At 37.0% G+C, this 12,457-nt stretch overlaps 1 protein-coding gene across 1 annotated transcript; it reads left to right on the forward strand.

Annotated features, from left to right (window-relative positions):
• The first annotated feature begins 2,833 nt into the window (after positions 1–2,833).
• LOC110938227 (probable LRR receptor-like serine/threonine-protein kinase At2g16250) lies at positions 2,834–8,825 on the forward strand. The gene is made up of 4 exons (XM_022180683.2): positions 2,834–5,210; positions 6,571–6,699; positions 7,021–7,043; positions 7,990–8,825. The coding sequence occupies exons 1-4, from the start codon at positions 3,235–3,237 to the stop codon at positions 8,580–8,582; spliced, it is 2,721 nt and encodes a 906-aa protein (XP_022036375.1). The 5' UTR covers positions 2,834–3,234; the 3' UTR covers positions 8,583–8,825.
• The last annotated feature ends 3,632 nt before the right edge of the window (positions 8,826–12,457 follow it).

Genomic DNA, 12,457 nt, shown 5'->3' on the forward strand with positions numbered 1-12,457 from the left:
CGCACGCATGTTGCGCCGTGTTAACTCGCAAAATTTAGGACAGAACGTAAAACGGAAATTTTGCGAAAAATAAAAAGTATAGTGGACCACAATTGAAAGTAAAAAAAATTGTGAGGTTAAATTGTAAAAGATGAAAAGTTCTGGGGTTAAAAATAAAAAAATCATATAGTTTTGCGTTAAAAGTAAAGAATCAAATAGTTTTGTATTAAAAGTAAAAAAAACAATTTTTTTTCGAAAAACCACAAAGCATAAGCTAGAACACCTTTATGCCTAAACATGTTGAAAATTATAGTATTTTTTTAACGGCTTTAAAATTATAGTATTGGGTATTTAGATTAGATGTCATGATAGATTAAGGGCATGTTTGGCTAAGCTTTTTGAAATAACTTATTAACTTATTGGCTTTTTGAAAAGTCATAAGCTTTAAAATGATGTTTGGCAATGAAGATGTATGTGAGGGGAAAAGCCAATAAGTCAATAAGTTGTTTCAAAAAGCTTAGCCAAATATGCCCTAAGTCATAGTATTGGTGGATTAGGCAATCATGGAAGAGTCTAGCCTCCTTATAGAGGTGCTATGCTCTATCCTAAGTCCACCCAGATTTTTGTCCTATCTTGTGTTACGCCAGAGAGTTATGCTCTTGTGGTAGCACAACAATTGTCTAGTGGCAGCCTGCGGTATGGTATCTTGAGGGAATGCTCAAGCCAAACTCTAAAGCCAACATAAGTCTGGTTAGAACAACATAATCTGACCGAAGTAAAACAATGGAACTCTCCAATCTGGAAAGTGTGATGGACTAATACAAGAAAATCGCCATTTAAAAAAATAATAGATGTTAATGTTAATATTTAATGCATACTAGTGGGTATCCCCGCGCTTCGCGGCGGGTTTTCAGTCGCTGTCGGTTCGATTCGGTACCGTATCGATACGGTACAAACACTCTATATAGCAATCAACACATTTTTTACGTCGGTCAAAAACCAAAAAATCAAACATCGGTACTGGTACTGATATTCTCACGCTATCGATATTGTTGCTAGGAGAAGAGATGATGCCATTCTTAGCAATACCCTTGTCAAACAAAAGAAACCTAAGCAATACCATGATCATAAAACAATTATAACCTAACAAACTACTAAAACTATGTACAACTCAAGGATGTGGTTTAGACTTAAATGGGGCAAGAGTCTTGTCCTTTAACTTAAAATACTCCAATTATACAGGTATCAAAACCATATATTTTGCATTTGTCACCAAAAAGTTAGAAAAAAAGACACGAAACCTTGGTTTTACATTGTTATTTTATTTTATTGAACGTCAAATTCGGATCACTTATGAATCACTGGAGTATTATTGTGCCACCAGCGGAACCAACCGATCATATCCATCTCTATTAGGCAATAATGCCTATATATCAATTCAGGAGGAAACCCAACAAATTTGGGAAAAACTCCCTTTGTGGGAATCGAACTAATGAACTAATGGTCCCTAAACCTTATCTTACCCTCAAGATGCCACTAAGCTATATTGTTATTAATTTGGTAATTGTTCATTTAAAGCCTTTGTTAACTCTTTTTTTCTTGTTTATATATCTCGCTTTCATTTGTTGTTGTATCCTTCTCAAGTGCTACTGTAATTGTATTCTTCTTATGAGTATATACATACATCTTTAACTCTTTAAGGCACACAAACATACATCTATCGACTTTAAAGCAACAAATGATCAACTAAATGCATTGTCATCCCAAAAAAGTTGGTCTGCCGGCTATAAAAAAATACATAACAGAACCTGTTACCTGTAGTTTTTATAAACACAGTGTTTATAAACAACAGAACCTGTAGTGTTTATAAACAAAAGGGTTTTTTGGTGTAGTTGGTTCGAGCCCACGCAAGCCGTACCTTTTTTTTCTTTATTTCAACTTCCTTTATATCCCTGAAAATATCTAGTAAGGAAATCGATATATTGGAATAAACAACCTCAGTTTACGAAATTGAAAACCAAGGACTCTATGGTAACAATATATAACCATCTCAAAACAAAACAAATTCAAACATCAGTGACCCGAGGGACTACATCCAAGCGGAAAAGAAGAAAACTTTTGATCGATCCTTATCGAAAATGAGACCTGCAGTTGAAGTATAGTTTACCAGAGTTTGGTCGGAAACTTAGCCTCCATCACCAGAGGGGGCACCTAGGGTTTCTAACCACCATCAATATTCAACAAAAATCACTACCGTCACCTGAAAGGTAAACCGACACCGCCAGTTGGGCTGCGTCTTGTGTCCACCAAAAACCACCATCACCCAACTTCCGGATCTGCAACCCCACAATATCGCCGCCACTGAACCCTGTAACCACCTTCACTATCGCTCTCCATTTAGTCTGACACTTCCCGTGCCGGTCATCATCCTCATCCTACCATATTACCCTTCTCCCGTCGGACCCTAGAGCTTCGCCGTATCGTCGAATGTGAGCGATAATTCCGAACTCCGCCACCGCTATTGGTTAGGCCGCAACATCCTCATCATCGAGCTGTAGGTCTCTTCGGATCTGCCACAGCCCGTCAGTCACTAACGTCACCGAAGAAGGGTGGCCGGGCTCCTTAACCTTTTTCAGCTGCTCTGTCTCTAGACTTGTGGGTAGGTGTAAAAAGTCATCGACTCTTACTCTCTCTGTGCACAAAAAGTGACGAAGGATAGAAGTTAGAAAACTTGGTGGTCAGAACATAAAAGTAAAAAAGTTAACTGGCGCAAACTCATGTTGTTAATTGATATAATATAATAATAATATGAGAATATGAGAATTGAAAAATAAATAAGAAATCAAATATAATAGGTTAAATTGAGAAAATCACATATATTTGGACAGATACATATTGCTATGCACACACACGCTCGTCTGTATGTATTTCTAGAGAGAGAAAACTCCTGTAGAGAGAGAGTAGCTGCATAGGCTTTTCATTCCTGAGCTTACCTTCACTCACCAAATCTTAACAATTCACTGGAAAAAAAGGTTATCTTTTTCACATTTCTCCATCATTTTTGCCTCCATTTTTTTTATTCTTTCAACTTTCTCTCTCTTCCGTACCAACTAAAATTCTAGAGAGAGAAAGCACAACTCCTCACACTCCAGATTTCAGAATCAATTCAGGTACTCGCATTCTGTTTTTGTACCATAATCTCTTAGAACGAAACCCTAATTCTGCTTTCAAAATGTCAATGCGAATGCTGTAAGCATGAGGAATTATAATAATAATAATAATAATAATAATAATAATAATAATATTGTTGCATTATTATTATTGTTGTTTTTCAACTCTACATTTGAACAACAACAAGTGTTATCCAGATTTAGGGCAGAAAGGGCAGCTCTGCTCCAACTTAGATCATCATTAGGGTTAAGAGCAAAAGAATGGCCTATTAAATCCAATCACTGTGTAAATTGGGTGGGAATTATCTGCCAAAATGGCACTGTTGTTAACATTAATATCTCAGGGTTTAAGAGGACACGCATTGGAAGCGAAAACCCCCGGTTTTCGGTCGATTCGTTTGCGAATTTAACGAATTTGGTTTTGTTTAACGCTTCTAGGTTCACCCTTCTAGGCTCCATTCCTGATGGGTTAGGGTTTCGGGCTCAGAAGCTTCGAGTTCTTGACCTTAGGTTTTGTCGGATCACTGGTGCTATTCCTTTTAGTGTTGGTAATTTAACTGATCTTGTTGAATTATATTTATCGGATAACGCGCTCACCGGCACCGTTCCGGATAGTTTAGGTCGGTTGTCACGCCTTTCGGTTCTTGATCTGTCGAGAAACACGCTCACCGGGTTCATCCCGTCGTCGTTTGGATCGTTGGTTAATCTTTCTTCACTCGACTTGTCGTTAAATTACTTATCCGGGGACGTTCCTGAATCGTTTCGGAGCTTATCGAATCTTCGATTCTTGAATCTTTCTGGTAACAGTCTTTCTTCTTCGTTACCTGCACAGTTAGGTAACGTTAGTAACTTGATTGTTCTTGATCTCGGTTCCAATTCGTTTACCGGGACATTGCCTGTTGAATTCGGAAACTTAACGAGCTTGCAAACATTGGTTGTCAAGAACAATATGCTTACGGGTAATTTATCTGGCGATATGTTTTCGTCTCTAAACAAGTTGGAAACTTTGGTTTTGAATCATAATAACTTTACCGGTAATCTTCCCGATGAGTTATGGTCGCTTCCGGCTTTGAGTTTTCTCGATGCGGCTAATAATAATTTCACCGGTTTGTTACCGAATCTTGTTCCAGATGGTAATTTAACGAATTTCACATCTGGGGCGTTGAATCTTTCGCATAATATGTTTTACGGAAACTTAACGCCGGTTTTGAGAAGGTTTCGTTCAGTGGATTTGTCTTATAATTACTTACAAGGCAAGGAACCCGATTACGCACGTGGAGTTTTTTCCTTAAATAGAAATTGTCTTCGAAACATGACAACTCAAAGAAGTGTGCAAGAATGTGCAACGTTTTACGCTTCAAAGGGTTTGACTTTTGACAATTTTGGTGTCCCGGAGGACACATTGCCGCCGCCTCGTGACAGTCATAACCGCAACAAAAAGTGGATTATATTGGCGGCGGTTATAGGCGGTGTTGGACTTTTTGTACTTATATCAGTTATTGCGATACTAGTGGTTGTATGCTGTAGAAAAAGTCGTACAAGTTCTCAAAGAGGAAACGGGGTGGGACCCGCGCCAGCTGTCATAGTGCCGCCATCTCCGATGGCGGCGTTGGATTCATCTAATTTGGGAGATACGTTTACGTATCAGCAGATTCTTGCGGCCACTGGTGACTTTAGTGATGTGAATTTGGTCAAACATGGTCATTCGGGTGATATATTTAGGGGTGTTCTTGAGGGTGGCGTAACCGTAATTATTAAAAGATGTGACGTGGGGTCCGGGGCGAAGGATGTACACGTGGCGGAACTGGATTTGTTCAGAAAGGTATCGCATCCTAGACTGGTGCCGCTTTTGGGACATTGTTTGGAGAACGAAAACGGAAAGTTTCTTGTTTATAAATACATGCCGAATGGCGATTTGTCAAGTTCTTTGTACAGGAAAAACGATCTAGATGATGACGGTTTACAGTCGTTGGATTGGATTACCAGATTAAAAATCGCGTTAGGAGCTGCTGAAGCGCTTTCTTACCTTCATCATGAATGTACTCCACCCCTGGTTCACAGGTATGTAAAATATATATTTTTATTTTAACTGGAGTAAATTACGTTTTTGGCCCCTGTGGTTATATCACTTTTACTATATTAGCCCAAAATAAGAATTTTTAACATATCTGCCCCCATGGTCTCTATAATTAACCATTTTGGCCCCTGTGGTTATATCACTTTTACTATATTAGCCCAAAATAAGAATTTTAACATATCTGCCCCCATGGTCTCTATAATTAACCATTTTGGCCCCTAAGTTATAGAGACCATGGGGGCAGATATGTTAAAAATTCTTATTTTGGGCTAATATAGTAAAAGTGATATAACCACAGGGGCCAAAAATGTAATTTACTCTTTTAACTGACAATTCATATTTTCGCATAATTTATACAAGTGAACACACAAGATATCATGATATGACGTATTTTTTTCCTCTAAAAACATGCATAAATGACATTTCGTTCGATTCTTGTCATATATGTCCAAATCTGATATAAAATGCATTAAATCGTCGCATACATGGTCTTTTTAAAACACCCAAAATATCATAATTACTCCATTCTAAAGCTATAAAAAGAAACATCATTAATGTTAAAATTTACCCCTTTTTATCTAAAGAGTAAATTACGTTTTTGGCCCCTGTGGTTATATCACTTTTACCATATTAGCCCAAAATAAGAATTTTACATCTCTGCCCTCATGGTCTCTATAACTAACTATTTTGGCCCTTAAGTTTAGAGATCATGGGGGCCAAAACGTTAGTTATAGAGACCATGGGGGCCAAAATGGTTTGACTTAGGGGCCAAAATGGTTAGTTATAGACTTGGTTTTAAAAGCCCGATGCACTAATGAGAGCGCATCGCAACAGCTGATGCGATGCGTTTATGTGATGCGAGAATATTGCGCGCATTTCGCATAATGCGCTCATCGCATAATGCGCTCTGATGCACACAACATTGTTTCTTATGCTTTTTTTCCGGATTTTATGAACTGTGTTCGGTTTTTTCCATAATTAACATATTAGTATGCTTGATTTGAACTAAAAAACACAAATCTTATCTTCTAATTACGTCAGTTGTTTTACTTTAAGTATGTTTTTATAAGTTTTTATGTATAAATAATTTTTAACTATTTTTTTATAAAGAACGCATCACATACGTGATGTGCGCTCGCATCACGCATCACGCATCACGCATCAGATTTTTGGACTACACGCATCGGAGCGCATCACGCCATTTAAAACCAAGGTTATAGAGACCATGGTGGCAGATATGTTAAAAATTCTTATTTTAGGCTAATATAGTAAAAGTGATATAACCACAGGGGCCAAAAACGTAATTTACTCTTATCTAAATTATGTTTTTTTTTTTGAATGAAGAGATGTTCAAGCTAGCAGTATACTTCTTGATGATAAATACGAGGTGCGATTAGGGAGCTTAAGTGAAGTTTGTATTCAAGAAGGAGAAAGTCATTCGAATCGGTTCACAAGGTTGCTCAGACTACCCCAGTAAGTACTCCATACTTTAATACATTTTTTTTTAAATTAGAGAAAAAAATTTGTCTTTTCATGCTAAAACGAATTCTGTTTTTATGCTATGAGTATCATTCCGCATCAAGTTCTATTTTTAGAAATTTATTGCTTTTATGCGCGTCATTTGATCTATTCATGTTTGTGTGTATACCGTTTTGCTAACGCTAAAATTCTATATAGAGCATGAAACTTTAAAAGATTTTCATTTTATAGCATGATGATTTTGGATGCTATAGGTTAAAAACTTAAAAAAAAAGTATGAGATTCTAACCGATTTTTTTTTTTTTTTTTTTGCAGGACATCAGAACAAGGTGCTTCGGGTAAGTATATTCATCTGCTTTTTTCGTGTTTTCTTTAACTTTTTTGAAGATTTTTTTTTACGGTGACGTTTTCGAAAATATCTAGTAGTTTAAAGAGTCGGGTTTTGATACTTTGAAAAGAAACGATAGAGTAAAATGCCATTTTCGTCCAAAGGTTTGTTTTTCGCTTCTGGATCCAAAAGGTTTAAAATCTTGTCATTTTCATTCGGCTCATTAACTCCATCCATTTTTCTCCGTTAAGTCGGGGGTATTTTCGTCTTTTTTGTTAACTTAAAGGGCAATTCGGTTTTTACTCTTTTGACTACTTGTACATTTTTGAAGATTTCTTTTTTTTTACGGTGATGTTTTCGAAAATATCTAGTAGTTAACTCTTGAATTAAAGAGTCGGGTTTTGATACTTTGAAAAGAAACGATAGAGTAAAATGCCATTTTCGTCCCTGAGGTTTGGCCAATTTTACGACTTTCGTCCAAAGGTTTGTTTTTTCGCATCTGGATCCAAAAGGTTTAAAATCTTGCCATTTTCATTCGGCTCGTTAACTCCATCCATTTTTCTCCGTTAAGTCGGGGGTATTTTCGTCTTTTTTGTTAACTTAAAGGGCAATTCGGTTTTCTCTTTTGACTACTTGTACATTATGCTAAATGCTTGTACATAAAGTGAAAAAGACCGAAATGCCCTTTTAGTTAACAAAAAGGACGGAAATATCCTTGACTTAACGGAGAAAAATGGATGTAGTTAACAAGCCGGAAAATGACAAAATTTCAAACTTTTTGGATCCAGATGCGGAAAAACTAACATTTGGACGAAAGTTGCAAAACTGGCCAAACCTCAGGGACGAAAATGACATTTTACTTGTAAAAATATTACCAAAATTATGTATCCTTTTATTTCTTCCGATTTTATACCGATTATTACGCGTCTAAAATTACTTTGTACCTTCAATATTAGGTGTAGCAACTGCGACATGTGCTTATGACGTTTACTGTTTCGGGAAAGTGTTACTCGAGCTCGTAACAGGCAAAATGGGAATTAGTGCATCAAACGACCCGACCCAAAAAGATCTATTAGAACAAATACTACCGTACATCAACGTATACGATAAAGAACTCGTGACAAACATCATCGATCCGTCTTTAATCATAGACGAGGATTTATTAGAAGAAGTGTGGGCCATGGCTGTTGTTGCGAGATCTTGTCTCAACCCGAAGCCCACTAGAAGACCGCTAATGAGGTATATAGTTAAAGCGTTAGAGAATCCGTTAAAGGTGGTGAGAGAAGAAAGCGGAAGCTCAGCAAAGCTAAAAACGAATTCTTCACGGGGTTCTTGGAATGCCGCTTTGTTCAGTAGCTGGCGGCAGAGCTCGGTTGATGTGGCGGGGATGGCGGCAGGAGTGGGACCCAGTAGTGTTAAGCGGTCGGGGACGAGTGAATCACAGTCGGGGAGTGGGGATCATTCTTCTTCACATAGAAAGCAATCGAAGGATGTGTTTCCTGAACCGTTGGATGTGCAAGATGAAGCGAGATCTAACTCCGTACGTTGATCGACATATTCGTTCTTTGTTAATACCGCACCCCCACCGTAAACCCACCATACCCCGGTGGAACAATAGAAAGCTCGGGGTCCTAAAACCGCAACTCTCGGTTGTTAAGTTTATGATTGAAAACAAGCGGGTTTTAGTTGTTACTCACGGGTATTTTTTAGGCTGAGCTTGTACATTGCAATGGGTTTTGTTTCGATCTGTTTCGGAGAGAAACAGATCGAGATAACTTCGGTTTTTTTTCTTCTTGGTTGTCAATTTTGGTGTGTGTGTGTTTTTTTTTTTTTAACAAAATGGGATGCATATAAAAATGCCCAGAAAAAAAAAACTATAAATTAAACTCAATTAAAATAAAAACCAATGTTACAATGTTAGTAACTTTAGTTTTGCTGGCATATTTAACATTTTAGTAAATTTTAAGATTTAGATTACAACGTTTCTATGATCCAACTTTCTTTTAATTAAACTTGTCTCTTTAACCCTCCAACTTTCTTTTAAATTTGTTTTAGGATTAAAGCTTCAAGCTTAACAAGGAAAATAAATTAAAAAGATTAGAAGACAGAAATTCGTAGAGGAAACATATGTTTTGAATGATTTTTTGTTGTTAAAACGATTAGAAGACAGAAATTCGTAAAGGAAACATATGTTTTGAATGATTTTTTTGTTGTTTCTAAAAAAAAAAGACAAAAAAAAAAAAAAAAAAAAACAAAAACAAAAAAACAGAACAAAACACAAGTGATAAATATCCTCAACAACAGTGGCGTATCTAGAAGAAAAATTTAGAAGTATTAAAAAAACATTGAGTGTATACATGTGTTAGTTATATTTGGTACTTTAGAAGTAACAAGTTAGATGCATTAATTAGAGGCCAATGAGCTAGTGGTGGAGTGGTTAGGGAGAGACCTTGTGTCCCAAGTGACCCAAGTTCAATTCCTACCCCTAGCATTTAGTTTCTGCGGCACCTGGTGATGATGGGAGACTAGGCGAGTAGGCGGCGATCGCTAGTTCGATCCTTGAACTGAGCGGGTTTTACCTCACCGCACTGTCGTGCCTTCGGGCGAGTGTTCACGGGCTTCGGCCCTAGGTGAGGGTTTTCCCCGGTTCGGAAGGCGAGTGTATCCCGATGTGGTGAATTTTGCCAGTAGCTCATTTGGAGGATTCGTTGGCCGTTCAAAAAAAAAAAAAAAAGATGCATAAAGGGTAAAAAATAGTTTATTGTATACAACTTACATTATATTATATTTTGATGAAATAGTGTAAATAGTTTATTCTGTAAGTTAACATGTATATTTATTTTGATTTATCTAACATGTAATTTCATTTTGATTTATCTTTTAGCGTTATTATTGATTATGTTTTTTCATTTCGAATATTTTTATCTGATTTGAAGTTTGAACGTTTGTGATAACTTTAGCCTTGTTAATTTGATTGGCGGAAATATAAATGATTGTGATTTGGTGAAGATGAAACCTCCAAAGGTTTCATTACTCCAAATCCTTTCACAGATTTACAAACCAAACATATTACAAATTCCTATTAGAATAAATTCTATTTTTTTTTATTAAATAAAAAAGGTTTCACGAACCAAAAGTCTTATGTTAGAAAAGTTATCACATAAAATACAAGTTTTACTAATTTGTTATATTAAAATAAGTTTTAAGGTTTAAAACATATCTAAAATAATTTTGTATCAAAGAATAGTAACTAAATTTTAAAACTGTTCTAATTAGGTCATTCATATCATTGTTGTCTCAATTAAATCACTTAACATTCAAATCGAGTCATGCCCTTTTTTTCCATGTGTCAAGAAAAAAATGGAGCATAAGATATCGTGGTCAGATTATTTTAATATATGAAGTTAAATTTATTAAAAATAAAAATACTTTAATTACATTAAAAATTAAAAAAACAAGTTACAATCCACGTCATCACTCGACGTTAGCATCAAATAAAAGAAAAAAAAAAAGAAACAAAAATCCACATCACCACGGTTACCTATGAAATGGATGAAAAACCCCTTCATTTTAATGAAAAATGAATGTTGCGTGACCTGATCGAAACACATTTAAAACTTGAGTGACTTAATTATAACACTTTAAAAACTTGGTTACTATTCTACAAAACTACCCCATCTTTTAAAGTCAACTACAATGTTTAAAAATATATAAATTTGATGTCTATATATGTAATAACATACGAGTACAACTATATTAAAAAGAATACTCCAATATGCATTAGACCCCCCGTAACGGGGCGTTTTTTTTAAAAAAAATTGCCAAAAAACGCTGCATAACGCCGGAACCCCCATTACATGGGGCGTTTCCGGGCGTTTTTTTTGAAAAAAATTGGCTCCGGCGTGATTTTAAAAACGCTGTGAATTCGAAAGATGCCAAAAATTCGACCGTTTGGCAACGGTCAAAAACTTATTTTTTTTTTTTAATTCTAAATTTTACCCACTATATATATATCATTCCATTTTCTCCAATTTTTTATAAAATTTCTACTACTTTCTCACCCACTCTCTTCTATTACTTTATAAAAAAACCTCCACTTTCTCCTATTTTTTTACAAACATGCATCCATACCGACCCCCGTTTGGTGGCCCCGCAAGACCCACGAACCCGAACACAACCCAACCGCAAACCCCGTACAACCTACAAGACATGGACCCGAGCTTTTTAACTTACGCGGCTTACTTGAGTGGCGCCCCTCCTTTTGTTCCTCCCACCTACGGCTTTGGTCAAGCCGGCGGGTCGCAACCGTCACAACCCGAACCCGAATCCGAACCCGATGTCGAGGTCGTGCCGGAGTCGCAACCCGAACCGGTGCAAGACAAATCGAAACGCGGCAGAAGGTCGCATAAAAAGAAGGAAAAGGATGAGCCTCGACGTGCAAAAACAACCATTAAATGGACGAATGACGAGGAATACACGTTGACTCGGGCGTGGAAGTGACGTCGGGGTTTTAACAAAGACTTTGGAGGAGTTCGATAGGACGAAAAGCCCTTTCACGTACTATAAGTGTTGGGAGCTACTACGAAAAAGTCCAAAGTGGGCGCTTGTTAATCCAATGACGACAAGTAGTAGACGCCGGGCTAAAAGGTCAAAAACATCATCCTCCGCCGACCCGTCAACTCCGACATCCGATGCCCGTAATGTTGATTTAAATGAAACGTTGGACGTTGACGAGCAATTTCAAGACGAGTTGGCCCGACCCACCGGTAGAAGAAAGGGAACCGGGAAAAAAACGGTCGAGTCGTCTTCCGATCTCGGCCTAAAGGATGATTTCGAGGAGATGAACCGTCGTCTCCAAGATATTCACGACCTCGGCCACAAACGTTGGGAGATTATGAAAGACCGAGTAGTTGAAACCAAAAAGTTCAACGAGTTGCAAGAGGCGCGACAAATGGAAAAGGACATTGAGTTTTTGTCCAAACCGATCGACCACCTCCAAGGCGACGCGTTGATCTTGGCTCAAATGCGTCGCCAAAAAATACGTGAAAAATATGGACTTTAGATCATCTAGTTTTTTTTTTTTTTTCTGTTTTTTTTTCTGTTTTTTTTTTCGGTTTTTTTAATTTTCTGTTTTTTTTTGTATTTTTTTTCAAGTATTGTAATTTATATTTTAAATTAATGAAGACTTTATCTTTTATATTTAAAAAAAAAATAATTGTCAAATGATTGAGTGGGCATTATTGGGATAATGCCCCACTACACCTTTTTTTCTATAATGCCCAAAGTATGACTAGGCGACACGTGGCGCATAATGCCCCATGTTGGGGGCATTATTCTTGTTTACCATTACGCATGGTCTTACTCATTTGACAATGGGACCCAAAGTGGAGCCAATGTTCGATAGAAGCCTCACACTGATTCATA

This window comes from Helianthus annuus, chromosome 4, assembly GCF_002127325.2.
Source record: "Helianthus annuus cultivar XRQ/B chromosome 4, HanXRQr2.0-SUNRISE, whole genome shotgun sequence".
Lineage (NCBI taxonomy): Eukaryota > Viridiplantae > Streptophyta > Magnoliopsida > Asterales > Asteraceae > Helianthus > Helianthus annuus.